Raw genomic sequence first — 21,132 nt, 5'->3', positions numbered from 1 at the left:
TACACTGATATAAGAATATATCAAAAGCTACTAATTTGATTGATGTTCATTTGAGTAGTACTGTGGTGTTATGAATAGTGAACTTAAAATTAAATGTAATACATGAACCTTAACTGGACCCTGAGGAAATCTAAATATGTGCTAGATATTATACATTATGGAATTCATGTTTATTTCCTTAGGTAGAATTATGGTACTGTGGTTAGGCTGAGAATGACATTTTTAGAGATGCATGAAGTATTTAGGGGTAAAAAATGAAGCTGTTTCCAAGTTTGAAATCATTCAGAAGCGCGTATTAGCAGGAAAAATAAATATGGCAAAATGTTAACAATTGTTGAACCTAGGTAAAGGGATAAGTGTGTTCACTGTATTAGTCTTTTAACTTTTCTGTATGTTTGAAAATGTTTACAATCAATGTTCAAAATATAAAGTTGGGTGGAAATAAATAAAAAAATATCTGGACACAAATAAAGATCCCAGGAGAAAAATGCATTAGTGGAAAGAGAATAGACCCAGCAGTCAAAGATCTGGTTTGGGGTGTGAGATTGCCTATAGACTAGTGTGTGATCAGGGAAAACCCAATTAACCTTTCTGAATCTTAGTTTCTTCATCTTCAATGTGGATTTTACATTCATGTAGATTGCTGTTTGCTCAGAGCAGGCATGCAATGGTAGGTGGCATTATTTTAGCCCTTAGACCAGGGAGCTGATTTCTAGCTACTTCCAGGGGCCCTCTGCTTGGATCTCAAACTCAACAAATGGAACCTTTTATTTTCTCTCTCTCCCTTAGGAAAACATTTCCCTCCCTTTCTGTCAGTAGTACCGTTGTTTTTGCAGTCCCCTAGCCAGAATCTTACACTCCTCTCTGACACCTCTCTTTCCTCTCCTTTGATGAGTCTGTGACCAAATCCTTGGAAACACATTCCGGTTAAGTCCTCTCCACTGCCACCATCCTGTTTCCTGCTCTTACCCGTCATGCCCACATGACTTCAACTCAACACCAAGTCAATCTTCCAACCCTCCAGCCTGACTTGTACCCTGCTGCCAGCCTAATTTATCTAAAGTAATGCTTGCAAATTTTTTTTTTCAAGTTCAAATAGTTTATTTTAGGAGGTACAGAAACACCAGGAGAGGAATAAGGCAGAGAGACAGGGAAGGGATGGCAACCAAAAATGGGATGCTATAAAGCCATTTAGGATGACAGAGCCTAATTCCAGAAACTGAGCAAATCTAGTAGCCTTAGTGGCTGTGGAAAAGCCTCAGCAAAGAGATGCAGATACTGTGTTCTTTGGAAGTTGACCAGAGTGTGCTGGGGCCCCTAAGCTCTTGATGATATTGACAGGAAGATTACACTGCTGAAATTTTTTAAAAGGAGAGAGAGCCCACAGTTTCCGAGGCTGGCCTCACTCTACTGATACCTACTTCTTTCTTATAACAGGTTCTGAAGTCTCTGGGCTATGACAAGAACCTGACCTGCAGCTTTTAAAACCCCTTATTTCTTATCCATGGGGTGAAAAAAACAGTCTTACCTGGAGATGAAGCCCCACAGCCCTCGGGCTCCACGTATTCACCGAAGCAGTCTATCTGGGCTGGGGTCACGTGCCTCCATTCCTCCTCAGGGAAAGCCAGGGCCATGTCCTTAAAAGGCCCAAGTCCCTGCAATGAAAGGAGATTGCTATGGATAAAGAAATAAGCCCTAAGTAGGGCCAGTCCAAATGCAGGAGAACACAGGGGTCAACACTCTAGGAAAGAGCAAAACATGAAGACAGAAGGAACCCGGGTCCCTGGATGGCCTCGGGAGCAGAATACCTCTAGAAAGCTTAACAAGAGAAAAGACTTATTTGAACCTCGTATTTCTGATTCTTTCCCGCAGCAGCTTAGCTCGTACCCAAACTACCACAGCACCCAATTTCCACTTTTTAATCACCCTCACTCAGTCCTCAAGCTCAGTGGAGCCTAGGAGGTGCTATTTCTCTGTCATACATAATTGATTTTCCCTCAAGCTAAATAAAGATGTGGGCAAGCCCTGCCTTAAGAAAGACACCATGTTAAAAAAAAAAATGCATTCTTATTCAAAACACCATGAATAAGAACTATTATGGGAGAAGGGGAGGGTCTGATCAAATTTTAAAAATGCTTGATACTACTGCTATTCTTCATCTCCTCCAAACCACGTACGGGGAAAACAGGAATGGGAAATGACACTGTATCAAACTTTGCCCAAATACTGCTTCAGGACATTCGATTTGACTAATTTCTTTTTTTTTTTTTTTTTTTTTTGCTAAACTGCACCTGTTCTCCTTCAAGGGACTCTTCAGTTTGAGACTGAGCCCCTTCAGAAAGGTGCCCCACTGGGCATCGGTGAGCACTAGCTCTCGGGTTATGGTAGAGATACCTACCCTTCCTCCTTGGTAGCACACTCAGCATCCCATGAGAGAGATTTAGCCTGTGGAGAGAGTGCCCACCTCTGCTTTAGTTACCCCCACTTGTAGCAGGAAGTCAAAGGCTAATAAGGCTGAAACTCCTGGTGAAGCAAGAGTACAGGCCACCCTGCTCAATGTACCCGGGAGCCAACAACCCGGAGTCAGTGCTTTCCTGCTGACACCAGCTGGGGTGGGGTGGGGACATCCAGAGGAAGAGTCACAGCAGAAGTATTCAAAAAGGACATCCAAAAAGGGTTATTTATCTCCTGACCAGCCACCAAAGTGGAGATCATACCTGGGGACTTATCATCAATAGTCTTTCTCCTCTTGGTTAACTAAGAGTAACGTCAATGAGTCAACCTATGGCACAGGGTCCAGGCAAAAGGCTCAATGCAAACTTACAACCAGAGACAGCAAAGTAGAGAAAAAATGGAGCTGTCGTGTCCATCAGAACTAGAAAGGGATAATAACCCCATCATGTGACTGGTGCTTTGTTGTACAGAGTAATCCTGGGAAAGGTGAACCTCACTCAAAGCAATATTGTGATCTTTGGAAGGGCAGACTCACAGCTCACCTGGGATCCAGCTGTAAGGAACCCAGCTGCCATCTCTTGGTCTCTAGTGTTCACAGAGGGGAGGCCAGGACCAGCTTGAAGGAGAGGCAGAGCTGAGCAAGGGAAAAAGCAGGTGAAGGATTAGTTGTGTTTTGCATTTAGCTCATTCAAAGGTGTCCACTGGCTGACACACAGAATCTCAGGGACCATAAGGAAGCATAAGCCTGCAATCACTCTGGGTACATACTTTGCCATACCCAGGGGTTTGGGTGTACCCTAACCTGCACTCAGCTAAGATGGTCCCAACCAATATCTCTATCCCTTCAGGACTAGTCATGCTCCCAAGGCACACTCTGGGGAGAAGGCTTTTGAGATTCAGTATCAAAATAAAGTCACATGTTATCCTTAGGGTTATGGTATGTCTGCCTGCTTTTAAAATTATCCCTTCGTAGGTTAGCATATTTCCTGGTGATTTCTAGAAGTAATGTGAGGGAAGGAGAGGAGGGGAAATGATAAGAGAACATGATCCTAGATATCCTCTCAAGAAACCAGAGTCAAGGGACAGAAAGCTATTTTACTTCATCTGTTCCTACTGAAGTGAAGGGAGTAGCCAGGAACTCATAATTATGCCTTTCAAGTAACTTAGCTTATTGACTGGTAGGTCTCTAAAGGGAAACCAGTGGCAGAGGGCAAAGCAGGGTTCTCGTGCTCTCACTTCCCTACTGTTTGCATCTTACCCTGCTCCTGGAAGGCCTGCGTCCCATCTCCAAGGTTCTGACCGAGCTGCTCCTCAGCGCCTGGGTCTAGGCCTTGAACTCCTTCCCCCTGGGGCATCCCCCACTCGGGCTTGACCTCCACTGGCCCCAGGGGGACATCTGGTTCCCAAGGGCCTCTGCAAAGGGCTGTTTCCTCCTGCTCTCCTGGAACATGGCATGGAACCTAAGAACAGTTCCCAACACTGTTAGAACGAGGTCTGGGTAAGGCTGTTTTAAAGGGAACTGAGTTAACACCTAACACAGAACTGAGAAGAGAACCACTCCAGCTGCAGGGGAGAGGAATGAAAAGCAGGCTCAGCTCCTCCCCAGACATCAGTGAAGAGGGCTCCGAGAAAAGAAGCTAAACTCTCTTGATCAGGCTCTGAGCAGCTTTTCTCTCTCCATGGCACTGTACAAAGGTCCCATCTGCCAGCCTTAGCACTGATCAAATTCCACCACAAATAACATCACAGAGCACAAATAATGTGGAACTTCAGCACAATGCCCACACTGCTGTGGGGGAAATTTCCCAATTAGAGAAGCTAAAAGCAAAAGATACAAAGCACAGATCCTCTACCATGAATTAACAAGTAGAAAAAGGTACTCTGGGGCGGGCAACGGTGGCTCAGTGGCAGAGTTCTCGCCTGCCATGCCCGAGACCCGGGTTTGATTCCCGGTGCCTACCCATGCAAAAAAAAATCATATTCTGAAAGTAGCAAGGAAAATTCAGAGGGCTTTCCCACAGAGACACACTCACATGAACAAAGACCTTTCTGGTCCACTTTTAAACTCCTAAATTGGAAGCTGACAACAACCAAAATCCCTTAGAATTATATAGGAAGTCAGCAGGGGATGCAGTGGGACAGTGAGCAGCGACTACAGATGATGGTCACTTGCAGGGAAAAGGGGACTGAGTCTACGTGAGACCTTGAAAACAATCACAACTGTCTTCCTAGGACCTGAGGCTCCCAAGCAAAACAGGGTCAAGCTCTGACCTAATGACCAAAGATGAGGCTAAACGCCCTTCCAGGGCTCTGCACCTTCCCGGGGAATGGCTTTTCTTCCTGGAAACGCCACTGCCCTCCAAAAAGTACCTCAGGGAGTGTGGGAGCAGAGGAGAGAGATACCTCACCTCAGCTACTCCCAGTGCTTCCCGAAACCTTTCAATGCTTTCAAACACCCTTCCCACATGGACAAAACAAAACCTGGAGACCCCTCCTCACCCACCGCCTTGGCCTCCAGTGCTCTCTCAGTCAAGTCTTCCATCATGGCCACCACGGCCCTGCCGCTCTCCGGGCAGTGCTCACGAATCCAAGCATAGAACTCCCGGGGCAGGATGGTCAGGAACTGCTCCAGCACCAGCAGCTCCAGGATCTGCTCCTTGGTGTGCAGCTCGGGCCTCAGCCACTGGCGGCAAAGCTCCTGGAGCTCCCTGAGGGCTTCCTGGGGCCCAGCTGCCTCCTGGTAGCGGAACTGCCGGAACCTCAGACGAAAAGTCTCAGGACTAGAGGCCTCCCTTCCCCTTCCCCATGGCAGCTCTTTCTCCAGTTTCACTACGGGAATACCCATTTGCTGCTGGGGGTCTTCAGCCATCCCTGGATGCTCTTTAAGCATCTTCAAGCTCCCGCTGAGAAGACTGAGCGTCTATTGGAAGAACGACAACGATACAGCATAAATGACCCTTTTAAGAACACAAAACACATAAAAGGTCAATCCATCCCAGTTCTGTTCTGACATGTATGACTATTCTGCAGGAGAACATGGTAATTACACACTATGAGTTATTTTCAAAAGACTGAACATATATACTGAAAGTCATGTCAATTCAATTCAATTAGTATTTTCTAAGCATCTAATACATGTAGAAGGTAAATTTAAACTGTGTAGGATTTAGTTTAAATCCAAAAGTAGCTTAGGATTTCATTGGGGAAATAACACAACCATCAGAAAACAGTATAAAATGAGTTATAACTTGGTTAGTCCCCAGGGCCCATTCCTCCCACACTAAAGGAAATATATATCCAAAACATATATATATTATCAGGCATGTAGAATCCAGAAATATAATAAGACAATCAGAAAGACACGGTGCTTGTCCTCTCGAAGCTTATAAACAAGTGCAGGAGACAGAGAAAAACAAATGTAAGCAAGTAAGCAAACATCATAGATGGGGATAAGTTTTAGAAAGGAAAAAAGTGGGGTGCTCTGATATTGGGGGATGACTGACTCACAGAATGCTTTTCTGAAGGGATGGCACTGAGGCTGAGACCCAAAGGATGAGAATGAGCCAGGCATTCTAAGAGCATTCCCAGGCAAAAGACTAGAGGCTAGAAATTATTAGGCAGGTCTGAAAACAGGCTGAAGTCCATGTGGCTTCAGCACAGTGGATGAGAGGCAAAGATGCATGAGAAGAGGGAAGAGAAGCAGAAACCAGATTATCCAGGGCCTGGGCTATAGTGAGGGATTATGGGCTTTATTTTCGTTCCTTATGTCAGTGGGAGGCTACATGTTTCACAGACATCAATCTGCCTGCTGAGTGTGAACAGAGAATAGATTCAAGGGAGCAAGAAGGGAAGTGGCAGGGTGCAAGGGTCAGCTCAGTGGTAGAATTCTCACCTAACATGCGGGAGACCCGGATTCAATTCCTGATCCATGCACTTCCCCAAAAAACAAACAAGCAAAAACAAACAGTCAAAAACAAGCAAACAAAAATTCAACAAATGGTGCTGTAATAACAAGACACCCACATGGAAAAATAATGAAATGTGACCCCATCATACAGCATACAAAAAAAGAATAATAACAAAAAAGAAGGGAAGTGGCCCTTACAGTGGTCCAAGCAGGAGATGAAAGGGGTTTAGATAAGGGTGGTGGCAAAGAGGCAAAGTCAGGACGTATTGTGGAGGTGGAATTAACAAACTTGCTAGTAACCTGGATGTGATCGTGTGCATGGCCTAAAGAAAACATACATACCATTATCAGAATTGACTGAAAGACTGTGAACTTGTACAGGCTTGATCATTTAGGAAGCATGAGAACACATACTCTCATTAATAGTTAAAACAACTCCGAATCATGAGTACTACTCCCACTCAAAAAAAATGAATAGCGTAAGAGGTTGGCTGTATGGCTCCCAAAATAAAAGGTATAGATAAGAAACATAGGAAGAGAAAAAGATTAGCACGTGTCTAAGTGTTCAGGAGAAAGAGAAGAGGATTATACTAGACTGAAAGATGAGTACAATCTACTTCGGTGGTAGGGGAAGGAGTACCTAGACTGGTGAGACAGACTGGAAGTTGAAGAGAAGAGCCTGCTAGAAAAGGGAAACATGGTCCTGATGGGAACAGAATGAGAACCAGCAAGAACTAGGCAGACATGTCGAAAGCATTTGCTTAATAGTCTATTGGGGGTGTGTGTGTGTTTACCTACCTATTTTATATTTTTAGTCTGTTCATCCTGTTTGCTGCATCAATTGAGATTTCTATTTCACGCTTTTGCAGCTAAACATATCTTCGCTACCGCATTTATCACATTATAGTGCAAACGTTTACCAACTGTCTCCCTCGACCACATGTCCGGAAGGCAAGAAAGGTCCGCATTCATTTTGTATCTCTGGCCCTTGGCAAAAGAACGGTACTCCAGTTATTCTTTAAAGGAGTGTCCTACGCCTTGTTCTAAAATGACTACTTTCACTTTTCAAAGGCATCCGCTTTGGTCCGAGGCTCCCTCGGGTCTGGGAACACCTGCGTGAAGCCAACCCTGGCCGAACCGGATCAACATCGCTCCTACCTGGGACTGGGGCGGCGCGGCCCCTCCGGTTTCCTGCCACCAAGGGCCTCCGGGCCGCGGGAGGAGCTCCCGGCTCTTCTGCAGGCGGCGCCCCACCCCGTCCCCGCCGCCAGCCCGCCGCAGCCCCGACCCGGCCCTCACCCCGGCCCCCGCAGCCGCGCCCGGCTCGCCAGTGCCCTCGGCGGACCGGAAGTGGGCCAGGACGCTGTCAGACAGGTTTGTCAGGAAAGAGCCCCTTCCGTTTCCTCTCTAGGAACCCCGGAGGGCGGTGCGTCTCGATGGTTGCCCGCGCCGGGAGCGGTCCGCGCGCGGCGGGCGGCGGGGGTCTCTCTAGCGGGTGCGAACAGCCCTCGTCAACACCCGCGGCCGCCGGGCTCCTTCCTGCCTCCGTGCCTCTGCACCTGCTTTCCCGCTGCGGCAGGCACTCGGACACGGCCCCTCCCTCGAGGTGCTCTCGAGTCCAGTCGCTCAAGCGCTTGTTCCGCGCCTCGGGTGCGTGGTGCTGGAGGGAAGCGCCGAGTGATGCCGGGTCTCGTAATCGGGGCCCCGACCCGCGTGGCGTGTAGGTGTGTGTTGTGGGGAAGGGGTCAGCGAAGGCTTCCTGGAGGAGCTGGCACTTGGTCCAGGGTGAACCAAGAAATGAGCTGGGGCAGCGGCCCGAGCGGGCGAGGGAGGAGAGATCGGCGGCGTTTCCCCTCAATTCGAGCCTCCAGAGCCGGCTGCTCGTGGGTTTCGGGTGATACCCTAAGGGCGAGATCTCCGAAAGGCTTGAGGGTGGGAAGTAACATTTCAGAAAGATGCTAAGAAACCTGCCAGAAGGCGTGAGGGAAGAGGGGAGGACGGTGAGGAGATGAGACCGCTGCAGTCCAGGTAAAAGGGGATTAAATAATGCAACCCAGGAGAGAAATGAGAGAACTGAGGCCGTCAGTGAGAAGAGGTTAGATATGAAACGTATTCCGGCAGTAAAAGTGGCCAGGTTTGAGGACTGGTTAGATCAGGATTAGAATAATTAGTGAATAACAAAGGCCATATCTCATATCAGTAGCGTAAGAATGAACTTTTGAAAACAGATAACCAGTTATCTGGGCAGAGAAAGTAGTATGCATACCTTATACCACGTACCAGGGCAAACTACAAATGGATCAAAGATTAAAATGTAAAACATGAAACATTTATTAAAGTGTCAAAAGGGAGAGCCCAGGCGAATTCTTTTACAATGTCGAAATGGCAAAGTTCTAATTATAACAGATCCAGAAGCCATGAAAGAAAAGATACCATATAAAAATTTAAAACTTCTGCATAGAAAAACTATTGTGATCCAATTTTTTAAAAAAATCACAAACTGGGAGAAATGCTTGCAACTCACATCACAAAGGGTTAATTTCCTTGGTAAAGAGCGCGTAGAAATTGTGAAGAAAAAGGCCAAAACCCCAGTAGAAAACAGGTCATAGAAAAAAGAAATATGGCTATTAAGCATGAAAATATGCTGTTTCACTTTAGTAATAGGACACTATATTTTACCTATCCAATTTGCCACACACCAAAAAAAAAATAATAATAATAATCCAAAAGTTTAACACAGAATCTCTAGTTTTGGCAGAAGCATTGTGGGCAGGGAAGGCAATTCCATATCCACAGTGTCAATTCCAGTAGGGTCAAAGCACTGCTCTGTGAAGGAAGAAACTCACCATTCTTTAATCAATTTTCCCAAATATGTTAGTTTGCAGTCTGCAGAATGCAATATATGAGAACTGGAATGGCTTTTAAAAAGGGGAACTTATTAAGTTACAAGTTTACAGTTCTAAGGAAGTGAAAGTGACCAAATTAAAGCACCAAGAGGTTACCTTCACACACAAAAAAGGCCAATGGAGAGTCACACGGCTGGCATCTGCTGGTCCCTTGCTCCTGGGCTCTGTTGCTTTCAGCCTCTGTTCCTGTGGGGGTTCCTCACTTTGCTTCTCCAGAGCTGGCTTTCATCTCTTGGCTTCCCTTGGCTCTCTCCAGATTCTGGTTTGCTTACATCTCATGGTGATGTCTTCTGGGCGCCAAGCATCTCCAAGCATCCATGTCTGTGTTCTCCACGTGTCCACATCTGTGTCAGCTCTGCTGTGAAGTTTCAGTTGGTTCTGAGGCTTCTCTCGTTTCCTGACCTCCAAAAATGTTTCCTCTTTTAAAGAATTCCAGTAAACTGGTCAAGACCTACCTGGAATGGGTGAAGTCATATCTCCATCTAATCAAAAGTTAACACCCACAATTCAGTGAGTGGAGATACTCTCATCAAGAGTTCCTGCCCTACAGTATTTAATCAGGATTAAAAGAAATAGCTGCTGTTGTTGTATCAGGACTAAAAGATGGCTTTTCGGCTACCCGGGAGGCGGGGCGGGCCGCGGCTGCCCCGGTCATGGCGGTGGCTGCAGGGGCAGCAGCGGCTGGGCTGGTCCGGGGGTCTGCGGCCCGTGGGGGTGGGGCTGGTAAGTTCTCGCCCTTGGTGGCGGCAGTGGCTGCCCAGGACCGGAATGGAGCTCCGCAGAGACTTCCATCGAAAACTACCATGAACTCCATCTAGTGGAACCATGTCTTCCGCAGATGATCTAGATGAAAGAGAACCACCTTCTCCTTCAGAAGCTGTTCCCAGCTCCCTTGGAACATTAAGAAAACACTGATGTCAAACACAGCTCTTACTCACAACTTTCGTAAACTGAGATTCCCCAAGAAGTGTAGGGGTTGTGAGAGCATTGTCATATTCCATGGCGCTGAATGTCAGGAGTGTCTCATGGTATGTCACCGCAAATGTTTGGAAAATTTAGTGATCATTTGTGGTCATCAAAAGCTACCTGGGAAAATACACTTATTTGGAGCAGAATTCACCCAAGTTGCAAAGAAGGAACCAGATGGTGTCCCTTTTATACTTAAAATCTATGCCTCCGAGATTGAAAATAGAACTTGGGACTACAGCAAATTTACTGTGTATGTGGTAATAAAGTAAAAACTGAAAAACTGTCAAGCGTTGGAAAACGGAATGCACCTGGTAGACATTTCAGACTTTAGTTCACATGACATCTGTGACGTCTTGAAATTATACCTTCGACAGCTCCCAGAGCCATTCATTTTATTCTGACTGTACAAGGAATTTATAGACCTTGCTAAAGAAATGCAACATGTAAATGAAGACCAAGAGACCAAAAGCAATGGCCCTGAGGACAAAAAATGGACAAGTGTGTGTATAGAAATCAACCGTATTCTTTTAAATAGCAAGGACCTTCTCAGGCAATTGCCAGCATCAAATTTTAACATCCTTCATTATCTCATTGCACATCTTAAGCGGGTAGTAGATCATGCCGAAGAAAACAAGATGAACTCCAAAAATTTGGGGTGATATTTGGACTGAGCCTCCTCAGGCCAAGGCAAACCACTGCTCCTGTCAGCATCTCCTCCCTGGTGGAATATTCAAATCAAGCACGATTGGTGGAATTCCTCATTACCCACTCACATGAGATCTTTGATGGGTCCCTACGGCCACGGGATGGGGTGGTGTGTAGTACAGCTGGGGTTGTACCTCAGCTTGATCAAGGCTGTCTTGCAAAGACTCTTTCATCACCGGAAGAGATAGACTCAGAACAGTCCGTGAAGACATTAGTTTTTTCTTCAAAGGAAGATATCCATACTGAGGGTAATGAAAGCAAAATTTTTTAACAAGCCCCATCATTTGAGGAATCAGAGCATAAGAATAATGCATTGGAAAAATGTGATGATTGTCTCATTGATGACAAAGAACATTTGCTTCTAGATAAAAAAATAGAAGTTTTTCAGCATCTCAAAAAGTAGAGGATGTTTATAAAATCCCGAAGCCACTAACTCTGAAATCTGATAAGGAAGCAGGCAGTGTTGAGAGCCACACTCGAAGGACCAAGGTAATGATTAGACCTGTAAGTTTACCTGTAGAGAGGCTACTCCTTGCCAGCCCTCCTAATGAGAAACATGGCAGAAAGATTGAAAATGTAAGTTCATACAAGTTTTGCAAGTACCCTGCCATCCAAGGAATTAGTAGGAAAGACACCTCAGCTATTGTTTATTCAAAATTTAATGTCTATGACCCACAAACTCTACAAAAAACTTGGGACAAACAGTGTGAATCAAACGACAGAACTGTAAAGACTGCTCTGATTATACCCAATGCACTCCAGGAAAAAGGAGTGACAAGCATCAGGGCTAATGGGGACCATTCAGTCAACGCCACCCATCCCAGTAAGCCATGCATAGAACCTGTCAGGTCTGCAAGAGAGTTATCAGAGAGACGGTCCTCTGATTCAGATACTCTTGCTCCTGTCAGAGCACCGAGAACACTGCAGCCCCAACACTGGACGACATTTTATAAACCATGTACTCCCAGTAGCAGTGTAAGGCGGAGCGAAGAGAAGCCTGCTCAGTCCCCTGCAGCGGAGCCTGCTGGCACAGCTCATGCTCCCCTGGCTGATGTGGTGAAATCAGTTTCAAAAGATGGCTTTTCTGGGTACTTAATACATTCAAACCAGCACACCAAGCAAATATTATTCTTATACTAAAATAGGTAGATTTGGATCTTTTTCTTATTTCAGTAAAGTTTTCTTAGATTATAGTTTTTAATAATCTGTTCCATTATTTCAGTTTTCCTCCTCAGGGACTCCAATTTTACATATATTGGATTCCCTTTGCCTGTCTTTCACCTCTTCTCTAATCCTTGTATTTCATTTTCTTATTATCCCTTATGTCCCTTTCTGTTCCTTAGTATCTACTCTCTCTGGTGCTTCTTGTAATTTAGTCTTCATTTATGTTATTTTGTTCCTGGCTCTTTCCTGAGTTCTTTCAGTACATTTGTATTGATATTGCTATTTTACAACCCTATCTGAGTTTTATTTTCTCATGCCAGTTATTTGCAGGATGATACTGCAGTAGGGGAGTAAGGCATGGGGAGGAGTTGCCTCCCCAACACCCAAACTCCCACCGTATTTGCTCCCTATCCTGTTCACAGCCGTTCCCTCAGGGCAGTAGAGCAGGAAGCCTTCCAAACTTCTAAAGGTTAATATTTGCTAATGATTTCTGGAAATCTTCCACCACTAAAGTCTCTCTATATTCTCTGAAAAACCTCAATATACCCACCAGGCCAACCTGCCAATTGTAGTTTTCCATACTGATTCAGCTGGTTTGGGGTGATCTAGGCAAGAATTACATATTTTTGAGCTGGCAAATTTTACCTGCTCCTAGTTTTTACTGCTGATTATGGCTCCAGGATGTTTCTTAAGGCGGAGGAAGACTTGGAACTAGGCTGTCACTATGTCCTTATAAGAAACTCCCAAGGTATCTTTTGGAGAGAAATGTAACACAAAACAAACGAAAAAATCAACATGAAACACCATGAGTGTTAGTTTTTCAGGTGTATATGTCTTCAGTCCCCAACTTGGGTGTTGTGCCAATTTGAAAGTATCATGTACCCCAGAAAAGCCATATTTTAATCCCGATTCAATCTTGTGGAGGCAGCCATTTTTTAAAATCCTGATCCAATACTGTAGGGCAAAAACTTTTAATCAGATTATCTCCATGAAGATGTGGCAAGCCCACTTGTGGGTGTGGCCTTTTGATTAGATGGAGATGTGACTCCACCCATTCCAGGTGGGTATGAATGAATTTACCAGAATCCTTAAAAAGAGGAAACATTTTGGAGAGAGCCAGAAATGACAGAAGCCTCAGAAGCCTCGGAGCTGACAGTGAGCAGATGTACACACTTGGAGAACAGTTGCTTCAGAGAACAGAGACATGAATGCTTGGAGATGCTTAGAGCCCAGCAGACATCACCAGAGATGCTAAAAGCAAGTCAGAACCTGGAGAGAGCCAAGGGAAGTGAAGAGATGAAAGCCAGCCCCATTAGAAGCAAAGTGAGGAACCTCCACAGGAACAGAAGCTGAATGCAACAGAGCTCAGGAGCAAGGGACCAGCAGATGCCAGCTGTGTAACTTCCCAGCTAATAGAGGTGTTGCTGATCCATTGGCCTTATGTGAGTGACAGTAACCTCTTGTTGGTGCCTTAATTTGGGTACTTCCACCTCCTTAGAACTGTAAACTTGTAACTTATTAAATTCCCATTTAGAAAGCCTTTCCATTTCCAAATGGTATATTGCATTCCAGCAGCTAGCAAACCAACACAAGTGTGAAGCTCTGGACAGCAGGCACTGATTCTGCTCCCTCTGTGTACTCCCAAGGTTCACTGCACAAGTTCAACCTTTAATTAACTAATTAACAGTGATGGCAGAGCCCACTTGACTCTAGCCATACCATGATATCCCTTCTTCTCAGGGCCAATAATGATCTTAGGTTCTAAGAGCTCTTTCCACATATGTAGAAAGAACAAAGTGAGGAACCATTGTTACTAGGTATCTCTGGAATGGGGGCGGGGAGGGTGGATTCTGAGGCCAGGAAACTGCCTGGATCACTTAGTTCTAACATCCCTCACTGCCCCATAAGCATCTGGACTTCTCAGCTACAGTCATCCTGGCTGTCAAGGTGGGTGCTCCCCAGACCATAAGCATCATCCGGACTGTGAAGGGGAGCACTTAAAGGATGGAACACCTACATGCTGACTGGCTAGCTTGCCTATGCTTTCTCCAGAGACATCGGCCATGGGCTCAGCTTTCCAGAACTGGGGTCTCAATCCGGGGGAAACCTTCACCTTTAACCACCCCCAACCCATCCCCCAAACATACATTTAAGAAAAGTTTCCTGCACTGAATCATACTCTTTATCTGGAGGCATCACTTCTTTTTTTGTGTTCTTAATGTTAATTCAAACACTTTTGTGGTGGCTATATCCTGTTCAGTTTTTGTTTACAAGAGCAACCTCATCTGATCATCTCAGAATATTCCTGCATCCTCTCCTGCCTGCATCCTCTCTTGCCTTCCAAGCTGAGTTTTTGAGGTATGAATTTAACAGAGCAACCCTTATTTTACTGAAAACATCAGCCTCCAAAAAATTCACTAAGGAAGCTCAGAAGAGTTCAAAGAATTTTTAACAAATTTCAAAATACAAGCAAGTATGGGGAAGTGGAGAGTTGAGTTGACATTCAAGCTCATCAAAGGTAGAATACACTGGAGGGTAGGAGGAGCTAAAAATACATACACACAGGTACTCACACCACTTGAAGAAGGGTGGAAAGACAGAATATCCTGGACTAAATAACTGTCTCTTCTTTCAGTAGTGTCTCCTTTTGTATTGAGCTCAGTTCTCCTCCCAAACTGTCCTGGTTCTCCAGGTGTGGGATCCCCTGGGTCTCCTCAATCTTCTGGGAAATGGGCAACAGATTGCGGCTAAGGCAGGTTGCTTCTTCAAACAGGCAGATGGTACCTGGGTAACAGCAAAAGTTTAGGTCGGATCAGAGAAAGAGAGTGTTCAGCGCCATATCCTAAAAGCCAGTAAGTGCCCCCTCTAATGTGACGTCCTCTGATTCCGTACCTGCCCTCCTAACTTCTCCCCTCCAAGCTAGGGTACCACAAAGACAGAAGGGAAAAAAGATTGCTACAAAGGATAAAGAATACAAATAGATAAAATCACAGAACCATTGCCAGATTGCATAGCCATTAATAGGTGAGAAAAACAAGGTTTAGAGAGAGGAAGGTTAAATGTAAAATTCAGGTCTCTTTATGCCCAACTCAAGACTCACAATAAAGAAAGAGAAGGCACAAATACCTAGGGAAAAAATCAAACAGAAGGGCACAATTACAAAATTTTTGAAAATTATTAAAGGAGATTTAAAGAAAGTAGAAAATACTATGTCCATGGACAGGAAATTGCAATAATATATATTTTTTTAAGTCAGCTTCTCCCTAAATTGACCATAAATTCATTATAATTCCAAATTCCATCAGATTTTTTTTTAATGAAATGTTACAACCTAATTCCAAAATGTGTATGTAAGAATAAAAGGGCAAGGATAGCCAAGATACTTTTGAAGAACAAGTGAGAAGAGTTTTCCTACCAGGTATCAAAATATGTAATAACAAAATATTACAAAGCTAAAGTAATTGCAAAAATTTGGTGTGGGCACTAGGATAGATAGAAATCACCAAACAGGGAAATTTGTTGGATGACAAAAACGGCACTGCAAATCAGTGCAGAAAGGATAGACTAGTCAATAAATGGTACTAGGACAACTGGAAATTCATTTGAAAACCAAAATAAAAGTGGATCCCTACCTCACACCATAAACAATTCAAGATGGACTGAAAATTTAAATATGGAAGGCAAAACTACAAAATTTTAGAAGATGATTGTGCTGGTTTGAAAGGATATATGTCCCCTAGAAAAGCCATGTTTTAATCAAAATCCCATTTCATAAAGGTAGAATAATCTCTATTCAAAACCATATATTTGAAACTGTAATCAGATCATCTCACTGGAGGTGTGATTTAATCAAGAGTGGTTGTTAAGCTGTATTAGGTGGCGACATGTCTCCACCCATTTGGGTGGGTCTTGATAAGTTTCTGGAGTCCTATAAAAGAGGAAACATTTTGGAGAATGAAAGAGATTTGCAGGGAGCAGAGAATGCTGCAGCACCACGAAGCAAAGAGTCTACGAGTCAGTGACCTTTGGAAATGAAGAAGGAAAATGCCTCCCGGGGAGCTTCATGAAACTGGAAGCCAGGAGAGAAAGCTAGAAGATGACACTGTGTTCGCCCTGTGCCCTTCCAGCTGAGAGAGAAGCCCTGACTGTGTTCACCATGTGCCTTCTCACTTGAGAGAGAAACCCTGAACTTCATTGGCCTTCTTGAACCAAGGTATCTTTCCCTGGATACCTTAGATTGGACATTTCTACAGACCTGCTTCAATTGGGACATTTTCTTGGCCTTAGAACTGTAAACTAGCAACTTATTGAATTTCCCTTTTTAAAAGCCATTCCATTTCTGGTATATTGCATTCTGCAGCTAGCAAACTAGCACAATGATATAAGAAAGTATCTATAAGATCTCAATAGGTTTGCAGATGATATGATACTATATGTCAAAAATCCTGAAAAATCCACAGCAAAACTACTAAAGCTAATAAATGAGTACAGCAAAGTGGCAACTTACAAGATCAACACTCAAAAATCTTTGCTAGTGTATAGAAACACACTAGTAATGAACAATCTGAGGGGCAAATCAAGAAAAAAATTCCATTTACAACTGCAACCAAAAGAATAAAATATTTAGGAATAAATTTAACTAAAGAGACAAAAGACCTATACAAAGAAAACTACAAGAAACTTGTAGTTTGAACAAGAAATTTGTTCAAAGAAATCACAGAAGACCTAAATAAATAGAAGGGCATACCATGTTCATGGATTGCAAGACTAAATATAGTTAAGATGTCAATTCTACCTAAATTGATTTACAGATTCAATGCAATACCAATTAAAATCCCAACAACTTACTTTTCAGAAATAGAAAAACCAAAAACCAAATTTATCTGGAAGGTCAGGGTGCCCTGAATAGCTAAAAGTATCCTGAGGAAAAAAAATGAAGTCAGAGGTCTCACGCTACCTGACTTTAAGGCATATTATGAAGCTACAGTGGTCAAAACAGCATGGTACTGGCATAAAGATAGATATACTGAGCAATGGAACCGAATAGAGTGTTCAGATATAGATCCTCTCATCAATGGACAATTGATCTTTGATAAGGCAGTCAAGCCAACTCACCTGGGACCGAACAGTCTCTTCAATAAATGGTAAAAACTGGATATCCATATGCAAAAGAATGAAAGAGGATCCATATCTCACACCCTATACAAAAATTAACTCAAAATGGATCAAAGATCTAAACATTAAATCTAAGACCATAAAACTGTTAGAAGAAAATGTAGGGAAATACCTTATAAATCTTACACTAGGAGGCGGTTTCCTAAACCTTACACCCAAAGCAAGAGCATTGAAGAAAGAAAGAAATAAATGGGAACTCCTCAAAATTAAACACTTTTGTGCATCAGAGAACTTTGTCAAGAAAGTAAAAAGACAGCCTACACAATGGGAGACAATATTTGGAAATATTTGGAAACAATATATCAGATAAAGGTCTAGTATCCAGAATTTATAAAGAGATTGTTCAACTCAACAACAAAAGACAGACAATCCAATTACAAAATGGGTAAAAGACCTGAACAGACACTTCTCAGAAGAAGGAATACAAATGGCCAAAAGGCACATGAAGAGATGCTCAATGTCCCTGGCTATTAGAGATATGCAAATCAAAACCACAATGAGATATCATCTCACATCCACCAGAATGGCCATTATCAACAAAACAGAAAATGACAAGTGCTGGAGAGGATGTGGAGAAAGAGGCACACTTACCCACTGCTGGTGGGAATGTCAAATGGTACAACTGCTGTGGAAGGTAGTTTGGCGGTTCCTCAAAAAGCTAAATATAGAATTGCCATACGACCCAGCAATACCATTGTTAGGTATCTACTCAGAGGACAAGAGGGCAAGGATACAAACAGACATTTGCACACCAATGTTTACAGCAGCATTATTTACAATTGTGAAGAGATGGAAACAGCCAAAATGTCCATCAACAGACGAGTGGCTAAACAAACTGTGGTATATACATATGATGGAATATTATGCAGCTGTAAGACAGAATAAAGTTATGAAGTACGTAACAACATGGATGGACCTTAAGGACATTATGCTGAGTGAGATTAGCCAGAAACAAAAGGACAAATACTGTATGGTCTCACTGATATGAACTGACATTAGTGAATAAACTTGGAGAATGACACTGGTAACAAAGACCATCAGAAGATAGAAAAAGGGTAAGATATTGGGTAATTGGAGCTGAAGGGATACAGATTGTGCAACAGGACTGATTGTAAAAACTTAGAAATGGGTAGCACAATACTACCTAATTGTAATATAATTGTTAAAATACTGAATGAACTGAATGTGAGAATGATAGAGGGAAGAGGGCTGCGGGCACAAATAAAATCAGAAAGAAAGAAAGATGATAAAGACTGAGATGGTATAATCTAGGAATGCCTAGAGTGTATAGTGATGGTGACAAATTTAAGGGGTGTTTTGCATGAGGAAGAACAAAGGAGTGTCATTGCTGCAGGGTGTTGAAAGTGGATGGTAATTAATATTTTAAAATTTTAACTTATGTTTGAGACTAAAGCAAAAAATGTTTATTTGGTGCCAGATTTGTGTTTTGACTAGTGCATTTCCTAATGTGACTTCTGTAGATGGCTTGATTGAACTGAACACCATGGGCACATGGAGTCTTGGGTAGGGCATGAGATTTTGTTGCTTTGTCCAGAGTGACGCCCCAGTGGGTCCTAGAGTGATTTGAACAGTGAATAAAACAGTATTTGCAAAGTCAAATGACTTTGAATGGTGAGAACGGGGGAAAATTCAACTTCTCCAAGTTGAATTCTTGATATTCTCACAAGCAGTGCAGACAACCAAAGCTATAGGCTGAGCCCCCAATCTTGGGGTTTGTTCATATGAAACTTAACCCCACAAAGGATAGGTCAAGCCTACTTAAAATTAGGCCTAAGAGTTACCCCCAAGAGAACCTCTTTTGTTGCTCAGATATGGCCTCTCTCTCTCCAGCCAACACAACAAGCAAACTCACTGCCCTCCCCCTGTCGACGTGGGACATGACTCCCAGCAGTGTGGATCTTCTTGGCAATGTGGGACAAATCCTACGATGAGCTGAGACTCAGCATCAAGAAATTGAGAAAACCCCTAGAATGAGCTGAGACTGATACTCCTTTTATCTACTTTATCAACAAACAAGTAAAGCATACGGAATAAAAATAAATAATAGGGAGAACAAATGTTAAAATAAATTTAGATTGAAATGCTAGTGATCGATGAATGGGAGGGGTAAGGGGTATGGTATATATGAATTTTATTCCATTGTCTTTTTATTTCTTTTTCTGAATTGATGCAAATGTTCTAAGAAATGATCATGATGATGAATATGCAACTATGTGATGACAGAGAGAGAGGCCACATCTGAGCAACAAAAGAGGTTCTCCTGGGGGTGACTCTTAGGCCTAATTTTAAGTAGGCTTGACCTATCCTTTGTGGGATTAAGTTTCATATGAACAAATCCCAAGATTGGGGGCTCAGCCTATAGCTTTAGTTGCCTGCACTTAACATTATAAAAATACAAAACGTTGTTTATATATTTTTTAAAAATTTAAAAATTAATTAATTTAAAAGTCTGAATAGGGAAATATTTCTTAAATAAGTGAAAGATAAAGATAAAAACATAAATGAAAATATCAATAATTACTACCACAACAAAATTAACAATTTCTATTCATCAAAAGACCACATAAATGACCGCATGATTGTGAAAATGGTGTGTCTGATGTCCCCTTTATTGAGGGTATGGACAAATTATTAAAAAAAAAAAAAAGGACCCAAAACAAAAATAAATAAATAATGGGGGTGGGGAACAGGGGTTAAAAAAATTGGGTAGATTATATTGACTAGTGGTCAATGAGAGGGAGTGGTAAGGGATATGGGATGTATGGGTTTTTTCTTTTGTCTTTTTATTTCTCTTTCTGGAGTAATGTAAATATTCTAAAAATGGTCATGATGATGAATACAGAACTATGTGATATTGTAAGCCACTGATTGTGTACTCTGAATGGACTATATGGTCAAGATATCTCAATAAAAAAATAAAAGAACACATAAAGGAAGTAAGGAAGAAAAGATTAGTATCTAAAATATATAAAAAGTGCCTACAAATCCAACATGAAAAATATCCAAAAAAGTAGAAAAAACACTGAATAGGAACTCCTTAGAAGAGGAAACACAAATGACTAATAAAAATATAAAAAGATGTTCAACCTGACTAATAATCAGAGAAACACATGTAAATCCCAACTATTATTGGCAAAAACTTAAAAGCTGGACAATTTCAGCCGATGACAAGGAGATGGAGCAACAGGAATTCTTTTGCCCTGCCAAGAGGAATGTAAACTGTTAATATCTCTTGGGGAATCCATTTGGCACCATCCAGAAAACTTGAAAAATGTGCTTACTCTAGGAGCCAGCAACACCAGTGCTAGGCATGTGTCATGGACACCCTCTTGCACACGTGTAGTAGGAGACATGTGCAAGAATGCTCATAATGGTATTACTTAAAATAAGAAAAAAAATAGGAAAACTGGTAAGTTGTGAAATAGCTATACAATGAAATACTTAGGTGGAAAACACAATTAAAACCCTGTTTCTCTTTTTAGCATGGAAGAATCTCAGGGATATTATGTTGGTCAAACAGCAAACTCCAGAAGAGTACATACAGTATGATTTCATTTATATAAAGTTCAGAAACATGCAAAACTAAATAATATATTATTTAAAGAAAAGGGGTGTGTGTGTGTGTGTGTGTGTGTGTGTGTGTGTGTGTGTAGTAAAATATGACCAGCATAAATTTCAGAATAACTGGTTATCTCTGGAGGGGAGAAAAGAGGATATAATCAGGGATACAATCATATGAGAAGGAATGGGCTTCAAAGATAGTGGTAATGTTTTAATATATTTCACTGATTTTAAGAAGCCAAATTTGAACTTATGTCTTACAAGCTTTGG

At 42.6% G+C, this 21,132-nt stretch overlaps 2 protein-coding genes and 1 pseudogene across 11 annotated transcripts in view; 1 reads left to right on the top strand and 2 right to left on the bottom strand.

Annotated features, from left to right (window-relative positions):
- Positions 1 to 7,647, bottom strand: part of LOC143666991 (zinc finger and SCAN domain-containing protein 25-like) — a 36,599-nt gene extending 28,952 nt beyond the window's left edge. The window contains exons 1-6 of one of the 4 annotated variants that reach the window (XM_077140688.1): positions 7,520 to 7,647; positions 7,160 to 7,348; positions 4,958 to 5,374; positions 3,713 to 3,914; positions 2,997 to 3,088; positions 1,529 to 1,655 (exon numbers count right to left, since the gene is read on the bottom strand). In XM_077140688.1, the coding sequence (XP_076996803.1) occupies positions 1,529 to 1,655; positions 2,997 to 3,088; positions 3,713 to 3,914; positions 4,958 to 5,344 (808 nt within the window). In that variant the 5' untranslated portion in view covers positions 5,345 to 5,374; positions 7,160 to 7,348; positions 7,520 to 7,647. The other 3 variants (XM_077140689.1, XM_077140690.1, XM_077140692.1) reach the window with 3 other exon arrangements.
- Positions 7,648 to 9,870: 2,223 nt separating this feature from the next.
- LOC143666656 (rho GTPase-activating protein 29 pseudogene) lies at positions 9,871 to 12,081 on the top strand (annotated as a pseudogene).
- The window catches only part of TMEM225B (transmembrane protein 225B), a 32,078-nt gene continuing 21,685 nt past the window's right edge, over positions 10,740 to 21,132 (bottom strand). For all 7 annotated transcript variants that reach the window (XM_077140706.1, XM_077140705.1, XM_077140707.1 and 4 more), the window contains one exon: positions 10,740 to 14,889. In XM_077140706.1, coding sequence (XP_076996821.1) covers positions 14,717 to 14,889 — 173 coding nt within the window. In that variant the 3' untranslated portion in view covers positions 10,740 to 14,716. The remainder of the gene's footprint in view (positions 14,890 to 21,132) is intronic.

The sequence above is a fragment of the Tamandua tetradactyla genome, chromosome 23 (assembly GCF_023851605.1).
Source record: "Tamandua tetradactyla isolate mTamTet1 chromosome 23, mTamTet1.pri, whole genome shotgun sequence".
NCBI classification, from domain to species: Eukaryota; Metazoa; Chordata; class Mammalia; order Pilosa; family Myrmecophagidae; genus Tamandua; species Tamandua tetradactyla.
Note: the sequence above shows the minus strand (reverse complement) of the source record. Positions and strands in the feature narration are given on the sequence as shown.